Genomic DNA, 25086 nt, shown 5'->3' with positions numbered 1-25086 from the left:
AGTCTAACAACTCAACTTTTTTTTTATTTACAAACGGGATGATTTCAGCTTCTACAACTTCCTATACTTAAGAAGCAGTATTCCATTATCACCTGAATATGGTATGCATATATCTTAACTGGTCGATACACAAGGGCGTTTTCACTTCGAACTCTAGTTCCGTCACGGGTCACGAGAGTTCGATGTAAACAACGAGACTTTGAGCCCGGGATTAAATCGAGTTCAACTCTAACACGATACAGGGTTCTTACGCAGTAAAGATGGCGGCGCGCGGTGGAGATAACATGTGAGTATATTTGTTTCCCCGTTCATTTCAAATAATCACAAATTTTGTTAGGGTTAGGAATCGTAATACAAAACTCTTGAATTAATATCCATATCATACTGTATTAAAAAACAATCGACAATATTGTATCGTTTTGTACTGGGATATTTTGGGTATAATAAAAAGAGCAATCAGAAGTATGTTTATAAATAGGTAAAAAAAATCTTCGGTTTTATGAAATTCATTAAACATACATGACAGGTTACTGTAGATTTCTTATTTTACGCGAGTACTTAATTCCGTGATCCCATCGTTTTCTATCAAATCGCGGGAACATAAAATCGCGAGCGCCGAACATTTGTAATAATTCCATAAAGTATACAACTGTCAAAAAATAATAGCGACATTTTAGAATCTGTGAGGGAAGCTTCTCGCGATTTTACGCGGATATTAATTCCTCGCATTTATTAGGAATCGGAGTAATGGCGATATTGTAGCATAGATGTTTTTTTCTCACCAGGATTTTTTATCCATTTTCAGGGTTCAAATACAATTGGAAGATGGCCAATGTGTTTTCATTGACGAAGACCTTGCAAAAATTTATTTAGCTGAAGATGGTGGTATGCATATAATTTACATATAACTAAAAAAAAAAGGAAAATCATGAACATTTGTTTAGGCACTGGTAAGGAACCTGTTTTGTTTCATAAATATTTGTTTGTTGATTATCTAGCATGTTTTTGGATTTTTCTTAAAGAATTGGTATCAGTAACAATCAACAATTTCATTCTCAGATCCAGAGACCAAAAGGGCAATCAGAGATGCAATTCTAGCATGCCTTAAATCAAATTCCACTTTACTGTATATACCAGAGGTCGGATCAGTTGCCAAGAGGAATAAGGAATAAGCATCTCCTGTCGTCCAGTCACACCTGCCGTGAGCCCTATATCTTGATCAGGTCAAGGAAGTTATCCGTAGTCAAAATTAATGTGTCAAAACGGCTTAACAATCGGTATGAAACACGTTAGACAGCATTTGACCCAATGATAGGTTGTATTGGCAAACTAGATCGTTATAATAACCATAGAATGCTGACTTTAAACGAGACTATTGATTCTCCTGCACCATTAACTTGTTTGTCAGTAGCCTGCCTCGATTTAAAAACTGATCACATGCAGAATCGTTTTATATTATTTGGTGTGTGGTGTTTTATATACTTATTTTGACTACGAATAACTCCATTTACCTGATGAAGATCAAGGGTTCACAGCAGGCGTGACTGCTCAACAGTGGATGCTCACTCTTCCTAGACACCAGATTTAACTTCTGGTGTGTCCAGGGGTCCATATTTGCCAATGTCAAGATTTTGCATTCTTTGTAGGCATTGTGGGACTAGCCACTTTGGGTTATCTTTATATTTTTAATCATACCTATCTTCACACTCTTAAAGTAGTTTCATCTTTTTCATTGTATCTGCTATTTCGATTTGAAATTGCTGGATGTTTGAAATAAAATTACATTTTTTTCATATCCAGGATTTCACAGAAAAGGTAAAGTCTGCAAGTAAACTTGAGCAATTTCTTTGGTACTGTTACTATTTGGTTTAGCTTGCACTTGTCCCAGATCCGCATGTCTGTATTATCATCAACACCAGACATTACAGTTGTATGTTGAGTGTTGCTTGGTTACTCTGTTAGTGTAATTTTAGTGCTAGTTGTAAAATGTTGCCGCGGATTAAACCTCGTGGTTCTCCATTTATTATGAATGTTTATTGCCAATTTTTTCTTAATTTTGGCTGTTTCATTCCAATTTATTTTTAAAATGTATTTGTCTGATCTATCTTTTTTCTTATTGACGCGTTTATTAAAGTTTTCAGTCGTAGGTTCCAACAACATTACCTAATAGCGATTTTGATTTTCATAAAAGAAATATTATTCATTGCTTAGTTCTCAGAAATACAGACAAGAAAGTATTTAGAACCTCACATTAAACATACATGTAGTGATTGCTCCTTCACCAAACCCTCGACAATTATAAGTGAGATTCGCGGGTCTTTTGGATATGACCTTAAAATCGGAGGTCCCGTTTAACTTCAGGCGTTGACTGCCATGGTCGCAAGTGCTAAGTATAGGTCTAAATTTGTAGTACATTGCTGTACTTCCCTTACAACTGATGACGTCTCGATACACTGTATTGAGAGCAAAATTCTTGACTGGACGTAAAACAAGAGGTACTGTGAGCAATACTCACTAACAATACCCCCCCTTTACCCCAATCTCCCAAAGGGTGTTGTTCATTGGTATAAATTACCCCTTTCCTGAGTGTAAAAATATGGTATGCCTTTGTAGAGGAAAATGGAAGATATAGTCCGAACACAAATCCATGGCATAAACCTATAATTTTGACCTTGAGATCAAAGGTCAAGGCCATAAAGAGGTCATGAATGTACATGACACATAGTCCCATGGTGATACACCCATGTCTTATGGTATCACTATGTCAAAACCCTATAATCAATTTTGACATTGAGGTCAAAGTTCAAGGTCATATAGAGGTCAAGAAGGTACCCGGCACATCGTCTCATGGTGATACACTCATGTGTCAAATATGGTATGCCTATGTCAAAGAACAAAGAAGACATCGCCCTGACACGAATCCATTGTAAAGACCTAAAATTTTAACCTTGAAGTCAAGGTCATATGGAGGTCATGAAAGTACATGACACATCGTCTCATAATGATACACTCATGTGTCAAATATGGTATGCCTATGTCAAAGAACAAAGAAGTTAAGGCCCGGACACGAATCCATTGTAAAAAAACATTTAATTTTGACCTTGAGGTCAAGGTCATATAGAGGTCATGAAGGTACTCGACACATCGTCTCATGGTGATCCACCCGTGTGTCAAATATGGTATGCCTAAGTCAAAGAACAAAGAAGTTATGGCCCGGACACGAATCTGCACAGACAGACAGACGGACAGACAGAGTGATTCCTACATAACCCCTGAACTTCGTTCGGGGGTATAACAAACAACCAAGCAAAGAACCATTCACACATTTTACTTTTATTTGAGGGAGTATGCAGTGTATGTTTATACTTTGGGTTTAAAAGATACATTGAACAACAAGTTTGTATAACAATGTTACAGAAAAAGCTTAAATTCATCCTCAAGTACGTTTCATAACATAAAAAGATTTTGAAATGATACTAAGAGAAATCAAATTTGCAAGTAGTGAAGAAGATTGGATCTATTTACAGAATAAACCAATTTCAAAAGCTTCTGGATATCACTCATTGTAATTCATTAACAAACTGTACAAGAATGAAAGTACGATTTATTAAAGCAATTCTGAACCCTTGGGGACATGTAAAGTATAATGTCATGAACATCGATATGACATGACGAAAGAAAACAAACTTTAACTCAGTAGTCTTTTGCAGTTGAGAATTATGATTCTTTATATATGTAGGTGACAATGAAATATAAAATTTATAATCAGCAAATACATAAAATTCATCATTAACAAATCGTCAAGGTATTTGTTATAGAAAATTTAGATAATTAAATGCTGATTATTTTTCATGATGAAAAGGTAACATTTTTCATTGTCTCTTTATCGATTCTTTCTTCTCAGAATTCTATTTGAAGTATTTCTGTTAGCTTGCACCGTTTACTGACGACACAACATCTTTAACATACATAATGAGTAACCAGGTGTATAAATACAGAAAGTCCCAAGACAAATTGTATAATGACATCAAGAATGTTAAGATCACGGACAAGCAAACGGCCAAAGCTCCACATAATCAATGGCGATGTCTCCGGTATAGGATGATCCCTTTGTTGCCTCAATTAATATCTATAATTAGATATGCAATTATTATTTTTAAAAAATCCCCTGTATATGGTACATGCACAGTGTTGGTTTATTGTTTTGTTTTTTAAAGCTGTATGACCCGATGTTCATGTATTATTTTTGTACATCATTACTTTAAAGCAGATTAATTACTTTATAAAGTTATTAACTTTCCCTTAATTATATGCTTGAAAACATCTGCATGTAAAAGAAAACAGTGAGAATATTATTTAGAAAGTAAATATAGTGTGGTACATATATAAATCATCCCATAATAGACGCACGCGCGTCAGGGGAATCCCAACATGATGTATTAACTCATACGCAACTGTCTAGTTTTATGGCTGAAAGAGCGTAAAACAACGGATTACTAAGATGTATTTGATATTTTTATTTCTATTAAACTGATGTCACGGTACTGTTGTAACAAAATACACAACTTTACTCAGATAAGACCACCGAGGATCTGAACGTTTGAACTGGTCACGTGACTCACTTGAAATGGCAGAGTGACGCGGTTATTTGTAAACATCGATTTAAAATCAAATAATTTGGGTTAAACAAGGTGAAATAATGTATGATATGTCATACAGCCTCATAACTACATACGTGCGATGATTTAATAACGTTTTTAAGAGATGGACAAAATATTATAATTCGGACCATACAGCTTTAAGATTACAGTAAACTAAAAATACAAATGAATAAATTTGGTACATTTAAATACTCACCTTGGTCTGAGAGTCTAGAGTGAGGTTGACTCCCGATAACTGGTACCAGCTATTGCCTTGGTTACCAGACTTCTGCCAGCGCGTGATGGGAGCATCATTCCCTTTCTTTGTTCGTATGAAGAGACTTTCTGTTGTATCTCCATACATATGGTAGTACATAGTCAGGCAGTACGTTTTATCTGTTAAACAAACAATGAACATATATTTTATATATCCATCAGTTTTTTGTTTTTTTTGATATTGTGGATTTCACAGAGTGTGATCCAGTTTTCCGGATCACCACACTGGTTTAGTGTCCTCTGAAGCTGATGACGTTACAATGCATCAACGTTGACAAGCGCGGATCGTGTGATCTGATGATCCGCGCCTGTCAACTCGACGTGACAGGACTCTTCGGATCAAGTTACTGTAGTAATAATATATAAATATATATCGCATGATAACCCCGCATCATCTCTTTTTCTTGATTTTATATGTTTATATCAGCTCAGTCGCTCCTGTTTTTAAGCGAAAAAAAATAAAAGGGCAATGAGTGCAATTGTGAGGACGAAAAAGGACCAATTGGCTTAGTCACAGCACCATAGTTGTGTGTGTGCATATGTTATAGGTAGGTTCTTTTCCCCTTTCATTTCATTTTGTGTGTGTGCGTGTGTGTTTAAATTTAATGTAAAGCCACGATTTCTTTTCAGTGGTTGTGCAGAGGTGGTTTGTTAAATGCATTCCAAGTCCCTTTGTGTTGATTTACGCCGCTTTGGAGATACTTCAGTCATATCGTGGCAATCCACATTTCATTCTCAATGTTGAAAATATTTGTTTATGTATCACAATGAAAATGAAAGAAATAAAATGTATCAGAGATGTTTGTAACCCTGCATTGTTGAATTAAACAAGATGAGTTTGTGAAACGCTACGTTTCCGATGACAATAAAAACGAAAAATCAAAAATCAACGAAAGGTTTTGTTATAAGAAATCTATACACAAAATAGTTCAGGGGATCATGATTAGATTAAATTTTTCTTAAAAGTAGGCAAAACTCCAAGGTCACAAGGTAAACAAATTGGTTCAACAAGGTTAAAGGTGTTTTTTTTTAAACGTAAGTCGAACTCCAAAATCAAAGGGTACATTTTGTAAAACATGTTGGTACCCACGGAAAGTCTTGTCACAAGAAATATTCATGTGAAATGTCAAAGCTCTAGCACTACTATTCAAAACTTATCAGCAAGGTTAAAATTTCAGACAGAATGACAGACAGGACAAAAAAACAATGTCCTTCGATCTCGGGGGCATAAAAGGACCTGAAAGTGAAAGATTAAGCGAATAAACTAATAGATATCTAAGGTACCTTGAAATGTCTTGGTGGTTTCTAGTATCGCTCTTTCGTGTTGAACAACTGCTGAAGTTTCAATGTACTTATAGTATTGACCACTGGCAGCTGACGTAGGACCTGTGGCAACCGAAGTCGTCGAACCCTGATATAATTATATCAAATGTATGACGTTAGTTTTAGATTCCTTTGAATAAAAAACGATGAAAAATAATTGTTCTATTCCAATATAACATGATTATCACTAAAGTACAGAAATATCGTTGTTGTCATTCTTCATTGAAAATCGAAAGGTTTACAAATGTTTAAAAGTGATTTATCTTTGCTTCTGATATAGTGTCAAAGTAATTATCCTGTTTACTTCTACTGTATATGAAATATGACGTCATCGATTCTGTGGTACTTACAAGTCATGGAATCCATCCCCCCACCCCATCCCCCGAACTAGGATTTTTTTTCAATAAACCATAATTATCTTACTTCTGATTTCATCATAACGCTATCTTGATGATGTAATGAACGAAAGAAATTACCGAAACAGAAAAAAAAAGATTTATTCGACATTAGAATATTTAAATTCATTTATTTTCAAACTTACATCGATCCACAACTGATGTTGTATTTGATATGTCAAATTCAGATTTTAATGGTGACGTTAAACAAATATTTTCTCTGAAAATTCCACAGAATCGTGTAATGTTTGCTATTAGGAGTTTATTTCCAAAAATAAATGGAGTAAATTTTGCATGAATAAAAAATTCAAACTATTGACATATTAATGACTTGAAAACTGTAACAACTTGGAGCAAGATCGGTAAATGAGGAAAAATTTAAAGTAGAAATTATTCTCGCGCTGAAAGTGAATCGTCAAAGGAGAAGATGACATTTAAAGATATATTTCCTGTAACTTTTATCATTCGGATATTTAAACTTTTTCTTCAGGTTTTAGTAATAAATAAAAGGCAAAGTTTCCAACTTTTACAAATTCATACGTCTTTGTTTTGTAAATAGGCATTATCAATAACGATCGGAGAGATAGTGAGGGGTAAAAGAATTTTATGGTTGCTCCTTTTTAATATAATGATAACATATAATTGCATGGAATATGTATGATCAATTTAGACAATTATAGTACAGACAACTAGATGAAAAGGTAAGATAATGAACAGTGGTTAATTTTCTATAAAGAATACAACATTAAGAGTTGGGAAACACGAACCATGGACGCACCAGAGGTGGGATCAGGTGCCTATGAGGAGTAAGCATACTCTGTCGATTAGTCACACCCACCGTGAGCCCTATATCCTTATCAGGTAAACGGAATAATCCGTAGTTAAAATCAGTGAATATGTTTGCTTTAGATAAAGATATAATTCGCAAAATGTTCTTGTTTGCATGGTTCTCAAAGAAGCTGATTATGCCCAGGATTCAGACTAAGGTAAGTGCTTATAAATGAATTATAGTGCATTAGGTCGAATGTTGTCAGATGTGTTTTATACCAATTGTTAGACCGTTCTTCACTTGTTGAATTTGAATAAGGATTACTCCGTTTACCTCATCAAGATTGAAGGGTTCATGTTGGGTGTTCTGACGTTTTTCAAGGATATGGCCGATTTCTAAGGGATGCTGATTTACTATTTATTATAGGATTAACCATTCTTTTTGAAGAAATTGTAGATGTGTAAACTCTGGACATTTTACTTACAAAGTTTGTGAGTATTTGATTGATTTAATGTTGTTTAACGTCCCTCTCGAGAATTTTTCACTTATATGGAGACGTCACCATTGCCGGCTGCAACATTTAGGCCTACGCTCGGCGCTTACGGACTTTGAGCAAGGAGAGATCTTTATCGTACTACTCCTTCTATGACACGGGGCCTCGGTTTTGCGGTCTCATCCGAAGGACTGCCCCATTTAATTGCCTCTTACAACAAGCAAGGGGGAGTTTGTGAGTACAATGTCCAGAGTTTATATATCAATAAATGCTTCAAAAAGAATGTTTGATTCTTATAATTCAGATTCGTTCCCTATATCATCAATTTAAAAAATTTGAATACTTTCCCCTCACTATGTTATTTGTTTTTAAGTGGATGTGTATACCTAATGTTTTTGGATTTATTGATGTGTAAACATTTACCTTTATTTTTGTCCAATCAAAACAATTGTAATAAATATAATTGGAATTATTGATCATTCTTTAATACATTTCCAATGTTTTTTCTATAATATATTCAGATATTGTAATGCGCTGCGATTCTAAACAATGCGCGCACGTAGATGAAACTTGATAAATATAGTACGTTTACCTTAACAGCTGGGAATTTCGATAGAAATGAGCGTGAAATGTAATTAATGTTAGCTTTAAAAATATTTTTTGGAAATGTCATTAGGGGATGAACTGAAACGCTGAACGCCGGCATACTTTTCATGAAGCGTGTATGTTGTATGCAGACGTGAAGATTCGCAGTTCATACCATTTTATATTTTCATTAGTAAAATGTATTTCTTAATATCAATAACTAAATCTGGATATGAAGACATAATTCACAATGAAAATAGTCACATTTCCGGGACGATCCGTGTATTTCTTTTGAAAAACGTTTTCTGTAATGCAGCATTTAACAACAGTATTTAATCCCTAAATCAATTTTCGACACGATTCATTTCCCCAATTCCCCTCATTCTATTTAAAATCAGATCCTATAATACGCTCACAATCGCTTCTTACGCAGAGTATACGGCGCGGATTTAAGAAATCTGATTTTAATTAGATTGCAATTCCCCTTTAATGATTATTTTCTCCAAACAATTAAAGAAGCAGTTACTGTGAGCAAGATATCGTGTAGTACTATGAACATTGATAAAATTCTTCATTTTTTTTTTATCTTTTCACCAATCGGAGAGTACGGGAAATAATATGCATACCGTCTGACGTGTCCAGTCAAATTCATCAGCGGTCGATTCCGAAAGAAAGCAGGAGGATTCTGGGTCATCTTCGAAATCACAATACTCTACAAAACATGTATAAACACACACATTATACCACAGGCACTTTAGTATGGATATTACTACCCCCCCCCCTTTTTTCATTTTTTTTTGGGTGGCAATGATTTCTCTGAAATGTATGAATTCCCAGTTTATCTCATCCCTCTTTCGATTCATGTAATCGTTTCACACTTTTTGTAAGCTTTAGAGATTGGCCTTCTACCGGTATAATGAAATACGGAGAGATGTCATACTACAAATCTATTCAACACAAAACCCATCTCATCTCTTTTATTTGACAAAATCTTGCGTACATTGATCGGACAGGTCTTCATCTCTTCCACTGGCAGCCAAAAAGGAGGTCACAGAGTACAAATTTGTTGTACGCGCCGTGTGATTGGTTCGCAAAGACATTGCTTAGTCTTGGGATCATCCGAAGGGTCTCGGGATTACTCGCGGACCAATCACACGACACGTTATAAATTCGTATGGTTTGTTAACGTTACGCATGCCAAAGTGCGATGGTCCCACCAAAGTGCGATGGTTCGGGGTTCAGTAACGTTTGTGACGTTACTTCATTGTGACGTCATTCTCAACGTCTTTCAAAATAAAACCCAAGAGTTGCAGATTGCACCAACGAAGGTTCTTTCTGTTGCAGTGCTCACATCAACTTCTTCGGGACGTACTGGAGGAACGCACGGGTGATTAAGATTGATATGGACTACATTAACGGCAAGGCTTTCATTGTTGAAGATTGTGAGAACGGTAAAGTACATTTGTTGTCAAACTATCTATTTCGTCCAAACATTCTTTAACTCATGATCATTTATTACTTGTAATGTACACGTAATAAATTCTTGGGGGTATGCTATAATGCAAGGTGAAGATAACGAACAGTGATCAATCTCATAACTCCTATAAGCAATACAAAATAGATAGTTGAGCAAACACGGACCCCTGGACACACCAGAGGTGGGATCAGATGCCTAGGAGGAGTAAGCATCCCCTGTTGACCGGTCACGCTCGCCGTGAGCCCTATATCCTGATCAGGTAAACGGAGTTATCCGCAGTCAAAATCAGTGTGCCACGAATGGCTTTAATTAACAATTAGTTAACAATCGGTATGAAACACGTCAGACAGCATTTGACCCAAATGCAAAACATTCTATACGATTTCGGTTTGGAACATTTTGTGTATATATATGTGTGTGTGATTGATTGATCAATTACTGTTTAACGTCCCTTTCGAGAATAGTTCACTCATGTGTAGACGTCACCACTGCCGGTGAAGGGCTGCAAATTTTAGGCCTATGTTCGGCACTTATGGCCATTGACCAGGGAGGGATCTCTATCGTGGCACACCTGCTGTGACACAGGACCTCGGTTTTTGCGGTCTCATCCGAAGGACCGCCCCATTTAGTCGCCTCTTACGACAAGCAAAGGGATACTTAGGATCTAATCTAACCCGGATCCCCACGGGATTTTATATATATATATATATATATATATATATATATATATATATATATATATACACAATCATAAATATTTATGGAACTTCGACATGTCATTTCTTATCATGATCAAATGACGTAATAAACCAAGTTCAAACAAAATGATGTAATAGACCAAAATATACAAAATTAATTGGATGGGACAACTTAATACAAACAACCATTTACTAATGACTAGGTTTGCAAATGAGCAAATAAACATGTAAATTACACAAATTGATCACAGCCAATATACATATAAACAAGAGGCCCAAGGGCCACATCGCTCACCTTAGTCACCTTGGCTCATATATGTATTTAGAGATTTTCCTATACATTTGTATGCAAAACTTTGATACCCCCTTGTGACCCCTTTCCGACCCATGGGGGCCATGATTTTAACAAACTGAAATGTGAAATATGTCAGAAAGCTTTCATGTAAATATCAGCTTTTCTGGCTCAGTGGTTCTTGAGAAGATTTTTCCTATATATTAGCATGTAAAACTTTGATCCCCTATTGTGGCGCCATCCCACCCTCTAGGCCATGAACAAACGTGAATCTGCACTATGTCAGGAAGCTTTCATGTAAATTTCAGTTTTTCTGGCCCAGTGGTTCTTGATAGGAATATTTTTAAATGACCCTACCATATTTTTGCATTTTTGATATTATCTCCCCTTTGAAAGGGGCATGGCCCTTCATTTGAACAAACTTAAAAGCCCTTCACCCAAGGATGCTTTGTGGCAAGTTTGGTTGAAATTGGCCCTGCAGTTTTTGAGAAGTCGAAAATGTGAAAAGTTTTCGACGCCGACAACAGACAAATTTTGATCAGAAAAGCTCACTTGAACCTTTGGCTCAGGTGAGCTAAAACACTAATTTTAAAAAGGTGGCGCACAAAAAAGGCCACCAAGCAATGAAACATACAAGCAAGTTGCATGTAAGTTGCTGTCCCACCCAAGGAATGGCAATGCAGTATACATGTACATCCAGTCACCACTTGTTATCTTCCTTTATATTTTAACCATTGTACCTTTAATTTGGCGTATAATCATTTAATTCTGCACAGTTACTCTTCCTGACTTGAACGCACAGCCAGTTTTGTTGTTATTTTCATTGTTACGTATAAGTATTCCTACATGCCATTTCAAAAACGTTAATTCAAGCTTTTTGATGAGAGAAACTATTTGTTTTACTATTTTAAAAACATAATTAAATGATTAGAAATAAAACTTATAATTCTGTATTTGATGCATGTATCCAACGAAAACTTGGACGGAAATTTTTTTCCTCAATGCGCACTCCTGTCAATAACACCTAAGATTATGATAACTTTAGAGACAATCTCATTACACTAAATTTTTATTTAATGGCTCGTTAAAACACCTCTGATGAAGTATGATTTCACCATCGAAAAAGTTATACAACCTCCCAAGTATTTTATATGATTTTCATTTTTTTGTGATTTATCCCGGAATGATAAAAAAGATACTTTGTTTGCAAAAAGATACTCTAGAGTCCTAATTTCGCTCAATCTAATTAAAATTAGATGATAGATCCACTCGCGTACTCGCGTACATAACAGTTATGTATGCGAGTACGCGAGCGGATCTAACATCTAATTAGCCGACATCTAACATCTGATTTTAATTAGATTGAATTTCGCTGTGATTTGGTGTATAATATGAATATCTAGGAAAACATGCCTAAACAACTCAGATAGACGTTCTAATTTTTTAAATGAAAAATATTTATGAAAATTGAAAACGTTATTTGCTAATATTTTCTTAATCTACGGATAAAATCTTTTTAAAAACCATGTCAGTTAGAAAAAAGATATATCAGAGAAATATATTTTAAAAAGAAATTGAAACAAAATGGTCAAAATTCAGAAATATTACAATCTTTCTAATTTGAACGAAGTCCGATCGGAATTATAAAAAGGTAGCCATAGAGAACATTGTAATCAGAAACCATCCCTTGATGTAAAATGATTTACAAATTAAATGACTATAAAGGAAACTAATTTCTTGATTAACAGTGCACACAATTAGCAACAATATAAATATTTGAGTAATTTCTATCCATTTTGATTGGGATCGGCACTTTTTTTCTCCAGTTTGAATATAGTGATTATATCTAAAATATGGTCTATTCGTTTCAAATTCTTTTTTATAATATATTTCTTTTCCAACTGACATTTATTTTTTTAGTTGAAGATTCTGTCCGAAGATTTAAGATATTAACAAATAACGTTTTCGATTTTCATGGATTCCCCCCCCCCCCTAAAAACTTTGAACGTTTATATCTGAATCTTTTAGGCATGTTTTAATAGATATTCATATCATGCATCGAATCACGACATTTTAACACAAGAATCTCCTATTTGCAAATCAAACACCTTTTTATCATTCTGGGAAAAATCACAAAAACTTCATATAAAAAAATTGAGAGCTTGTATCACTCTAGAGGTGTTTTAACGAGCCATTAAATAAAATTTTAGTGCAATGAGCTACCTTAACGTAGTTCCACACTCCTGTGACGTCATAAGATTTTGCAAAGTCAATAATTTAATGACTGGAACATAAATTTTGTTGGAGTCTTTTTCAATAGTTATTGTAAAAAAAATTGTTAGCCATAAAATATTTCAAAAGTCTTAGTTATATTTGAATAGTCAATTATGTGTTTCAAAATATTGAATCCAAGGACAATAACTCTGTTTTCATTAAATTATTTATCAAGTCCATTATCCAATAGATTTCCTATATTTTTCACAAACATTTTACCAAGGTGATAAGGAATTATTATCTGTGTCTTTTCATGAAATTACATAAAATTTTAATCCATGAGTGGTTTTGAATAGCTCAGTTGTATGGTGCCAGACTTAGGGTTTTTATGGGGGCATACATACTCTGGAAGCTATAGATTTGAAATTATTAAGGAAAGGTATGGATTTTTTCCCATAAATAACTATAACAGATGTACATCTACTAATATAAACAGAAAAAAATGATATGTAAACCATGCTATAAGGAAATTGTGTCTATATTTGTTTGTTTTTTAACATTTTGGAGAATAAGGTTAATTCAATAATTTTGCACTTATTATACTAAAACTTGATGAACATATTGAAAATAACATGTGTTTTAGTTATTGACATGTTTCCTGATAAATAAATGCAATTTAAATTATTTTTTTTTTGGTTTTTATTTTAAAATAACAACAGATAACTGTTTCCAATGAATTTCATAAAAATCTACATAGGGGTACACTACTTCAGTAGTGTCTGTAATGAAAATAAATATGGAAATCCTTAACTAATTTGCCTTTTTTCATTGCTCTGAATGTTAATCTATTGATTGCAAAAAAAAAAAAACGCTACCTAAACCCCAAAAATCCATGACTAAGGACCCACCTTAAGACCATCCTAAGACCAGTTGCTTGACGTCCTAAGATTGAGCCATTTCTTAGGACGAATCTTAACTTAGGACTCAATCGAAAACATGTCTTATGACTTAAGCATATCCTAGGACTATTCTAAGACATGTCTCTGTCAGTCCTAAGACAATTTCAAAAACTAAGGCCCAGATACTCTACTATACATGTATAAATTTCAAAGTAGTCCACATTATATGGATGTGTGTAAATATTCCGCTACTATACAAACCATGTATGAATCAATTTATAAATTACCCACTAATTACAATTCCTTTCCAGTGTGGAAGACACTAGTAAATCCAACTATCCTTTCGGGACTAATACCCCCGCGGGGCATACTATATGATGGATAAAAAACAAACTTCCTCAGATCAAACTATAAGTTCTCTAATCATATTGTCATCTAGTACAATATTTTCTTATTATTGAAAATGTTGCTTTAGAGGGACTGGTTCACGATTTTTGAAAAAAATATTTGTAATTTTATATGTTACACATTAAAAGTATAACTCATTTAATGTCGACTGCCAAAATTTTGACCTTCTGATTGATTAATTGTATGTCCCTCTCGAGAATTTTTCACTCACCAAGACCGGTGAAGGGCTTCATTTAGGCCTATGTTCGGCACTTAAGGCCATTGAGCAGTGAGGGTTCTTTAGTGTGCCACACCTACTGTGACATGGAACATCCGTTTTTAAGGTCATCTCCGAATACCCGTGACATTCACACCTTATATCGAGCGTTTGGCGATGGAATTGTCACTACCTGTTTTAATAATGGTATGTCGCGGCCGGGATCTTCCGCATGCGGGGCGAACGCTCTAACCTCTAGATCACCGCGGCGGTCACTTAACCTTCTGAATGCAAGAATAAAAGCAATATTTTAGCCTTAAATCTGTGTTCAGTAAACAGACTCGAGTCTTTTTATGCATACAAACAAACCAATGAAATATTAATTTTGTAATAAAAGCATCTTAATTTTGTATAGTCACAATTTATAACTTTTTACCCAAAGAATGCTTGAAAAGTAAACGTTATAATAAACTGAAATCGATATCCATTTCTTTTGAAAATTTCGTAAACAAAAACACACCGCAATCTTCGTTTACAAAACAAATAATGAACTCTCTAAAACGAGCTTCTGTGTTAATGTATAAACTTAATTTTCATGTGAAATCTTTTAAATACATTAGACAGTAGATTTTGTTTGTTAAAAGTGAAAAACAAAATGGGGGGGGGGGTGTCGCGAATCAGTCCCTTTAATGAATCAATCAAATATCAAAACATTTCCGGTGATGTTCAATATAAACACTTTACCAATAAATAGGATTTTCAGAGAATTGAATTGTTTATTATCACTTTTCTTTATTTGGTACCTTGTTTAAGAATTGCTGTGGAATATGACAACCATCAACCCCCACCACCCCCAACGCCAACAAAAAATGGAAATATAAAAAATGGAAATCTTCATACATTTACTATAGATCAAAATGTAAGGTACATAAATATTATTTTACTTTAATAAAAATGTATGTAAAAGATCTGATACAAACCTTTCAATATGTTTTTGAAATATTCTCAAGCAACAATATTCTTTAAAAAAAAAATAGACATTAGCATAACTACATATATCTAATACTTTAAATATTCTAATCTAAAATAAGAAATGCATAGCTTCAGTCTACGAACAATATATTTACAATACTTAAATCAAAATTTTTCAAGAATTTTTAAAGATGTACTCTTTTAAAGATGTATATATACTCTTTAGTTGAATCCCGTGGGGATCCGGGTTAGAATAGGTCCTCAATACCCCTTGCCTGTCGTAAGAGACGACTAAATGGGATGGGGCGGTTCTTAGGACCGAGGTCCCGTGACGCAGCAGGTGTGACATGATCAAGATCCCTCCCTGCTCAATGGCCATAAGCGCCGAGCATAGGCCTAAATTTGCAGCCTTTCACCGGCACTGGTGACGTCTCCATATGAGTAAAATATTCTCGAGAGGGTCGTAAAACAATATTCAATCTATCTTTGTAGTTTAAAATATGATGAAGTCCAAATGTGGAAAAAAGCCTGTAATTTGAGGAAAAATAGTCCGGTCATTATGAAAATACCAGGTGCACATTTTCATATGGTGTGTATAATGAGTGTACAATTTTTTCAGAAAAATCCATGCATTAGTTTCTTAGAACATGCCTGGACAAAATCATGTCAACAGACTGACATGATGATTCTAATATACTCCCAAACTTGGTTTGCGGGAGTATAAAAATTGTTTCACATCTTTACCACATAAATTGAAAAAAAGCAAATATCAAATTCAGAACAACAAAGCACTGTCCCTATATTGGAGACTAAGAGGTGCTGAGCAAATTAATAAAATGTTAAAACTTGAATTATAAAATCTTACCGTGAGAGTTACATGTCTCTTTTTCTCTGTTGTAATAATATCCATCGTCACATTCCTATAAAGGGTCACCACAATAGTATTATAACGAAGTTTACGGACAAAACAGAGAGAGAGAGAGAGAGAGAGAGACTTACCATTTGGTGACGTTGACACAGACCTGCAGACGCGTTCCCAGGAAGAATCGGAGTCCATCCCCTGATTGTTCTGCACTGTAAATTCTCAACGCAAATATCAAAAGCGTTACAAGCCATATCCGATGAACATCGTGGAACACACAAACCAAACAGTTCTTCTTTAGAAGATCCTGTATAGTTAGATATCACCTGAACAGAATCGGAGGCTGATATTTCTCGGGAGAACTTAAACTCAAGACATGCATTTGCCAAACTTGCTATTTTAATGAAGCAAATAATAAATCCAAATAAATACATGTCTGCCTTCTATGAAAACGATTCCGGAGAATGTGGGTCACTGGTTAAGTATAAATTTTAAATAAGTTACTGAACAAACACGCAAAATATTCTGTTTCGAAAATCGGTTATATCACATATACTACAGAGAACAATGGTGCAATTTGAGTCTGTAAAATGCAACATTAAGTCCCAAAAGATTTACAACATATTCAACGTACTCCCTGTTGTGTACAAATTTAGCCGATATTTTGGGGAGCTATTTTTCATCATTTATCGCTGGAATATTCGAACCATGAATTATATGTGACCCGATTCTTGCGACTATCAATTAGTTCTTTACCTTTCATTAGGTTATTGATTTACTGAAAGTATACGCAACTGAATTGAACATCGAATTGAAATATGATGTTGGTATCTTCGAAATGAATTGAAATAACTGTTCTGTCTTTTCAAAACTGGTTTGAAGGGAAATTAAACACAAATCAAAAATATAATTGAACTAGAGATTGCAATATTCATTAATTTTAGATATTTCATTTGAATTTATTTATTTTTCCGATATATCTTTCTGTTTCTAACCGACATGAATTTTGAAGATAAATAAAAATCACAATTAAAGTTTTCAATTTTCATATTCGTGTATAATTTTCTTTCAGAATTGGGCACTGCTAAACCAGTACATGATACACCCGCATACATTATTGACCCAGGGATTTGAACAAGTATATCCATATCCAAGGATAATAATTAAAATCAATATAAAATGTTCTACGAGTTGCAAAATCAAGGTATTTGCAAAGATAAATCTAAGCCGATGGGCTATAACTTCTTCAAAAACATGGCTAAGGTTTAATTTTTCTCCACAGATAAACAAACAGACTAAAAACTATATGCCCCCAAATGTTTGAATCTGTAGGCATAAAAAATTACAAGTAACAATAAAATATATGAGTTGCATTTTCATTTACAGTCCAAGGGCTGTAACTCTTTAAAATTAGTGAGACAGCATTCCACTTGTACTACGCACATCTACACAATGTGATATTCCTTTGTACTAAGTTTCATTGAAATCCCTCAAAGGGTTTATGAGGAGTTGCGGAGACAATGTGCTAAGTAAGTAAGTAAGTAATTTTTATTTAAAGTCGGAAAAATATACAGGTAAACAATAAACATGAGCTAAGAGCTCTTTAACCGACTATATAGCATTAAAAAAAAAACCCACAAAGCACTAATGATATATAATTGCATGCATAGACATAAAAACAGAAATTTGAAATAAAACAGGACGCATACTTGTATACAGACATCACAAGTCATGCATATATATACACAGGGACTAGCTATATTAAGATGAGCATGCATAACTGAAAACAGTTTGCAACACAAACATAAAAATATGGATATATACATAGAATAAATAAATATGCATACCTAAGAGACAGAGCGGAGTAAAAATAAAACAGTTAAATTTGTACATATAAGCTTAGAAGCATAGTTAGAAGTTAGATCAAAACTTTAAGATTTAGGCAGGAGAGGCTGGAATTTGCATGAGCTGCATTTACAATTTAATTCCCCACACCAATTTTGAATATAATTTGAGAATAGATTATATGATGTAATATTTCTTGCTTCGTTTGGCAAAGAGTTCCAGAGCTTTGCTGCCTCATATCTGAAAGATTTAATCCCGTACCTGGTTGTTCTAGGTCTTGGTATTTCCGCTGTATTTGTATATCTAAAATTGTATGAATGGTTTTTTATAACAACTAGATCTTGTAAAAAAAAGTGGGGACAGTTTGTTGATAATTTTAAAAGTTTCTAAATCTATTGTTCGCATTATTCTGGTTTTTAGTGAAGGCAATTTAGATTGTTTTAATAGGTTTTCGTAAGTACTTTTATAGTCACCATAGATAAACCTCAGAGCTCTTTCCTGAATCTTTTCAATTTTGCGGGTGTTTTGTTCAGTGCAGAAGTGCCATGTCAACGGGCAATAACTAAAATTTGACATAATAAATGAATGATATATGGTTAATTTACCTAATTTGCTAAGATGTTTGCCTATTCGTTTAAGAACATTTAATTGCCTTGCTGCCTTTTTACAAATATTGGTAATATGTGTGTTGAAAGAAAGTTTAAAATCAATTGTAATACCCAACAATTTTATTTCTTCATCACATGAAATTTTTATTCCATCTAAATCAAAAACTATGTTTTCATTGTGTGTTTTGTTTCCAACAGAGATAGCTTGGAATTTTTCTGGATTTGCCTGCATTTTGTTTGATTTAAACCATTTAATCAGAGATCTACTGTCATCTTGAAGTGCTGCTATTACCTGAGTTAAAGATTTATCTGATTTTGATAAAGTATTGTCATCTGCATAGTTGTAGAGATTACATTTATTTACAAAGTGAAAGAGGTCATTGATAAAGATGTTAAAGAGTAAGGGGCCGAGGATAGACCCTTGTGGCACACCTTTGATTATATTTGACATGATGCTGGTGTGCTCCCCTACTTTAACACACTGTTTTCTACATGAGAGATAGCTGCTTAACATCTCTCGTGCTGCTTTTGAGAGACCATATGCTTTTAGTTTAAGAAGAAGTAGTTCATGAGGAAGGCAGTCAAAGGCTTTAGAAAGGTCCATTAAAATTGCTGCTGTGTACTTGTTTTTATCCAATGCTTGTTTCCAATCTTCAATTACTCTTAATAAAGTTGACTGACATCCAAAACCTGACCGAAAAGCTGCCAAAAAAGGATTGAAAACATTTTTAAAAAACATTGTTAACTGATTTTCAATTGCTCTTTCAAAAACTTTTGAGATTGCAGGAAGAACACTAACAGGTCTATAGTTACCCTTCTCTAATGAACTATTCTTCTTATGTAATGGTGTCACTTGTGCTATCTTAAGCTGGTTAGGGAAAGTTGATGTTGATAGGGACATGTTAATTAGTTGACTTAGAGGTTTGCTGATAACTGGTAAAGCGATGTGTAAGAGTTTTGGAGAAATTCCATCAATACCAGTGGCTTTTTTAATATTTATTTTCATTATACTTTTTGTTACAAAGTCTTCAGTGACAGCTTTAAAGGAAAATGGATGTTGTTGTGGTAATTCTGTTTTATTTGCTTTTATTGCCTGTATACTTGGGTGATTTTCATCTACTTGTTCTGCATCCCCAATATTTTTAGCAACATTTATGAAAAAGTCATTAAAAATTTCACATACTTCTTTCTGGCTGTTTACAAGCGTGTTATTTTCCGAGAGAATTAAGTCTTTCTGTGTGGTGCATCCTTTGTTTGTTAAAAATGGTTTTACAGTTGGCCAAAAGTCTTTTGATTTTGGGCCTCCAGCACATCTTTCAATGAAGTATTGATTTATAGACTTGTTTTTTAGGGTGGTTACATAGTTTCTTTGTTTTCTGTACTTTTCCCAATTTTCAGAGGAGTTTATGGATTGGTACTTGTTAAACAAAATTTTTTTCTTGTATATTGCCTTCCTAAGTTCTTTATTCATATATGGGACTTGTTTTGTTTGGATTTTTCTTGATTTCAGTGGGGCATGTTTGTTAGCTACATCTAGAAAGCAGTTGCTAAAATCATTGTAACACTTGTTTACATATTTGCCATCACACAATAAGCATAATTTGGTTTCTAATTCCTCTGCAAATTTTTCAGCATCAAAATGTTTGAAACTTCTACATAATCTGCGTTTTACTTGTCTCTCTAATATGGTTATGTCAACCTGAACAGATATAAAATTGTGGCAGTCACTAATTCCTGAACCAAAATTACATACTTTCCCTGTGTTTGAATTTTCGTTGGTGATAATGACATCTAGTAGGGATGGTTTACCAATTTTGGTAAAGCATGTTGCTTTTTTCACCAAGTTCTTAGCACCATGAGTATCACATATATCAGACAATATTAAGCTTTTTTGTTTGTCAAGCATGTTGATATTTAAATCGCCAATAACGATGTAGTTGTCATATCTACTTATAATTCTATCTAGAGTCTTGCTAAAATCGTCACTAAAAACATTTTCATTTATATTCGGTGGTTTATATGCTCCAACAAATAACCATTTGTGACCGTTTGATGCTACCTCTATTCCCACGGATTCTATGTCTTTAAATTCAAAGGTAGGCTTACGATCTCCAGCCAGATCTGACCTGAGGAAGGCTAGTACTCCTCCACCATGCTTATTCCGATCAGCTCGCCACATAGTATAATTGTCAATTACAAACTGTGCATCGGGGTAGGAGGCGTCGATTTTAGTCTCTGCCAGAAAAAGCATGTCGATGAGATTTCGCTGTAATATGTCCTTGATCTGATCATACTTTCCTGCGAGACTGTTTATGTTTAAATATCCACAGATAAGCTTAGCTGGATTCGCTTTTCTAACGTTTACTAATTTCTCCCAGATGCCATGGTCGTTTTCCACGTTGTTTACGCCGGAAGTGTAATTGTCATCTCCTGAGATGTCGATCCCGATCGTTTCAGGCATCATGTCAGCATCTGTTTCCATGCTGGGTGCGGGGTTGTCAATAGATAAACATGCATTGCAGACCCATTGTGCTGCAACGGGTGGAAAGTTGTCCGTGCAGCATTTAAGGTGACATGTTATATTGCAATGTGTGCATATCAAAAGTTTCTGATTTTTTCGTGTTTGTCTACTGCAGGCCACACAGGGAAATTTAATAGGCCCAGGGTTGGTTGAGATGTCACCCGCTATAAGAATTCGTAAGATTAGAAGGTATTTTCCCACTGAGTTGGATCCATTGTCTTTGTTTTTGTTTGCATCAAACAAAGAGATTTTTGGCGGGTAAAGTTTTTGCAATAAATAGTCATCTAAGTACTCTTCAAAGTTTAGTCTAGACTTACATATGTCGTCTAAAGATGATTGAGGATCGTGTGTAGTAGCATGCTGGTCGGCAGGTGGTGTAAATCTGCATATTATGGATGTTATGACCAGAGCTATTGTCCAGTGATATGTCCAATCCGCCATTTTTTTTTTTTTTTTTTTTTTTTTTGTTTGAATAAAATAAATCGAAGTCTAAGGGCCCTAACTCCTTCAAAAATAGCGATGCAGCATTCCCCTTGTAAAATGCACACCTCCACATTGTGATCTTTCTTTGTACCAAGTTACATCAAAATCCCCTAAAGGGTTTAAGAGAAGTTGCGAAGACAAAGCATTTTGAATACAAAAAATTAAGTCCAAGGACCACAACTTCTTTAAAAAACATTGGACATCATTCCCCTTGCAATATGCACAGCTGCTCCACATTGTGATCTTCCTTTGTACCAAGTTTCATCAAAAAACCCCAAAGGGTTTGAGAGGAGTTGAGACGACAAAGTTAGAGGGACAGACAGACGACATCGGTATAGCATATGCCCGCATTTTTATGCGGGCGTATAAAAATTAGAATTTCTATCTGATTCTTGTAGGCATGTTTAATTAAATATTTATATCATGGACCAAATAACCAACCAACCAAAAGGCCCTCGATATTCTACACAAAATAGCTGGTGATTGGTGGGCCAATAAAATTCAGACAGCAGATTCAGCGTGCTTTCTTCTCAAACTCCCCGTCGAGGCCTCATCTACGTATAAATTTGGGCTTCTCCTTTGTGTCAACAAATCGATAATGGTCACATGAACAAAATAAGCACAACTGATTGGTTACAAACCAAATCAAAGAACTGTGTAAAACTAGAAAATAGAGAACAACATGTATTAGTTGCTGTAAAAGTAAGTTACATGTAGCTAAAGAGGAATATTTGATATAAGGAAAAATTGATTGCTGCTGTAAAATTAGTAAAATATAATTGTTCAGAAAACAATCACCAGGGAAAAAAAGGAATCTCATAATAAATGTACATCACACACTTTGTCACATTTATAATTCCAGAAAAATCACAAAACCTCATACAAATAATTGAGAGCCTGTGTCACTCTTTTGATGGTAAAAACATACTTTATGTAAAACTTATACGGTACCAATTTTGATGTACCAGATGCGCATTTCGACAAATAATGTCTCTTCAGTGATGCTCAACCGAAATGTTTGAAATCCGAAATAACTATGAAGTTTTATATGAGATGCTTAACGAGCTTTTATATAAAGAGGGTATTGCACAGAAGCGGTAATATTTCCTAATCGGAGCTTTGCGCCTGGTATTTAAACACCAGTGACGTAGAACTTACTTCCATTCCTATTTAAACTCTTATTACGTATTTGTCATTAACATAACTGTGGGATTCTCCAGTACTAAGGGCAAGCCTAAAATATTTTGTATCCGTACATAGTCTAAACATAATTTTTGAAATCGTGAAAATCAAATTGTTTTAATTTTTCTTTAGTATTCGACACAATGTATAGGGTTACGAGTGTATCAAATATATTCTATTTATGATCCTTTGCTCAAAAGCACTAGCGAAGTGGACTACACTCGTTTTTTGATCAAAGCAGGCATATCAGAACACGTTTGAGAATAGAAAATGTCATTTATTTAGTAAATGATGAAAAGTATATACAGTACAGGGGGTCATTAAAACCAAGTCAAAAATAAGATCATATGCTGCAAATGACTAGATGACCCCCTGTTACATACATCCATAAAATTAACAATGAGAAAGAGAACATATATACACAAAATAAAAACATCCGATAGGGGGTCTAACAAGATGACCCCCTATTGCACACACATATGTAGAAAGGCTAGCATAAAAATATTGCCTGCCCACAAAAAAGGGTGGGTAGCAACAACAAATCAATGCAATGAATCCAAGGCAAAATGAATTGGATTAACCCCACCACTGATTTATACTACAGTCTAAAATCTCTTATACTCTTATGTATTATTTTCTACAACTCTGACCACAAAACAAAATATGGGAAGTTTAATACGCATTAATAAAGTTCAACAAAATTCCAAGTACCTGAAAACATTGATTACCATAGCAATTTCCTACTGGAAAAAATATTGTCTTATCCATTCAAACTGTTTAACTGATCACTATTCGTTATCTTCATCTTTCATCAACTACATATTGTGACTAACAATCCTGCAAAACTTGAACAAAATCCGTACGGGGGTTTCTGAGGAGTTGCGTCCACAAAGTGTTCCTAATGTATGACTGTACATTTATGAGGATAAAGCATTGATTGATTGATACAGTGTAGCATATACAAATTCAACCATAGTCCCATAATTCCTGTAGAATTTGTCGAATTAAAATGGTGACGCAAAATGATTAACTAATTATGGTCACTAACAATCCTACAAACTTTGAAAAATCCGTTCAGCGGTTTCGGAGGAGTAGCGTCCGCAAAATCAAGCGGAACGGACGAACGGGCACCGGTATTTTTACGTCTCCTTCCGCGTAGCGGTGCGGGGCAAAAATAAAGTATACAAGTAAACGTTAGTAATTCTATTGATACAGTTACTATTATATACTGTTACTGTTCGGTATTCCTTTCACGTGCTCCTGGACACCGTCAATACAATTCATTGTAACATGCTGCATAAGTATTCTATTTGTTAAGTTCTGTAGTTTTAACGCAAAACAATGTAACTCAGTGGTAGAGCGTTAGTTTCGCAATCGGTAGGTCGTGAGTTCCAGCCCCGCTTGTGTCATGACAGCGTCAAACCTAGACGTTTAAAGAGTAAGTGATTGCTCCTTCACCAAACGCTCCGCAATACGGAACTTTCGGGATGTGCCGGAACGACCGATTTTACTCGACCTTTATACACCACAGTCACGTGATAGTAAGCAATTGTAGGGCAAAGTTGACATCTATGCAACTTGGGTTTCGCTAGCACACGATCCGTAAATAGCTATGCGTAGTCCTACGATGACGATCCAAGTCACCATTGGTGCTTAGTACCGGAGTGTAAATTAGATGGAAGGGAAAAGGCACATTTTGATGCGTATCCTTGGATGGAAGGCGTGAAGTTTTACCGATATCCTCAAGATATTCCCTAGATTTGTTTTCATCGCCAACTCACATAATTTAATCAAATGCATTTTCTATAAATGGTTGTAGTGATTCCTTCATTGAAAAATAGCATTTTGATGCAGGAATTTAATAGTAGAAGTATTCTATGCTTGTTTACTTAGTTGTTATTGTAATCCGGAAGTGACATGCCTTACAAATTACGTTCAACGCGCGATA

The 25086-nt window shown here is 34.6% G+C and overlaps 1 protein-coding gene across 1 annotated transcript; it reads right to left on the bottom strand.

Annotated features, from left to right (window-relative positions):
* Positions 1-3317: 3317 nt before the first annotated feature.
* On the bottom strand, positions 3318-17147 carry LOC130048395 (MAM domain-containing glycosylphosphatidylinositol anchor protein 1-like). Its single transcript, XM_056145051.1, has 6 exons — positions 16637-17147; positions 16503-16557; positions 9108-9193; positions 6201-6327; positions 4858-5036; positions 3318-4129 (listed from the first exon to the last, which is right to left on the bottom strand). Exons 1-6 carry the CDS (start codon positions 16931-16933, stop codon positions 4043-4045), a joined length of 831 nt encoding a protein of 276 aa, XP_056001026.1. The 5' UTR covers positions 16934-17147; the 3' UTR covers positions 3318-4042.
* Between the last annotated feature and the right edge of the window lie 7939 nt (positions 17148-25086).

The sequence above is a fragment of the Ostrea edulis genome, chromosome 7 (assembly GCF_947568905.1).
Source record: "Ostrea edulis chromosome 7, xbOstEdul1.1, whole genome shotgun sequence".
Taxonomy (NCBI): domain Eukaryota; kingdom Metazoa; phylum Mollusca; class Bivalvia; order Ostreida; family Ostreidae; genus Ostrea; species Ostrea edulis.
The sequence above is the reverse complement of the archived record's forward strand: the minus strand, read 5'-3'. Positions and strand labels throughout refer to the sequence as shown.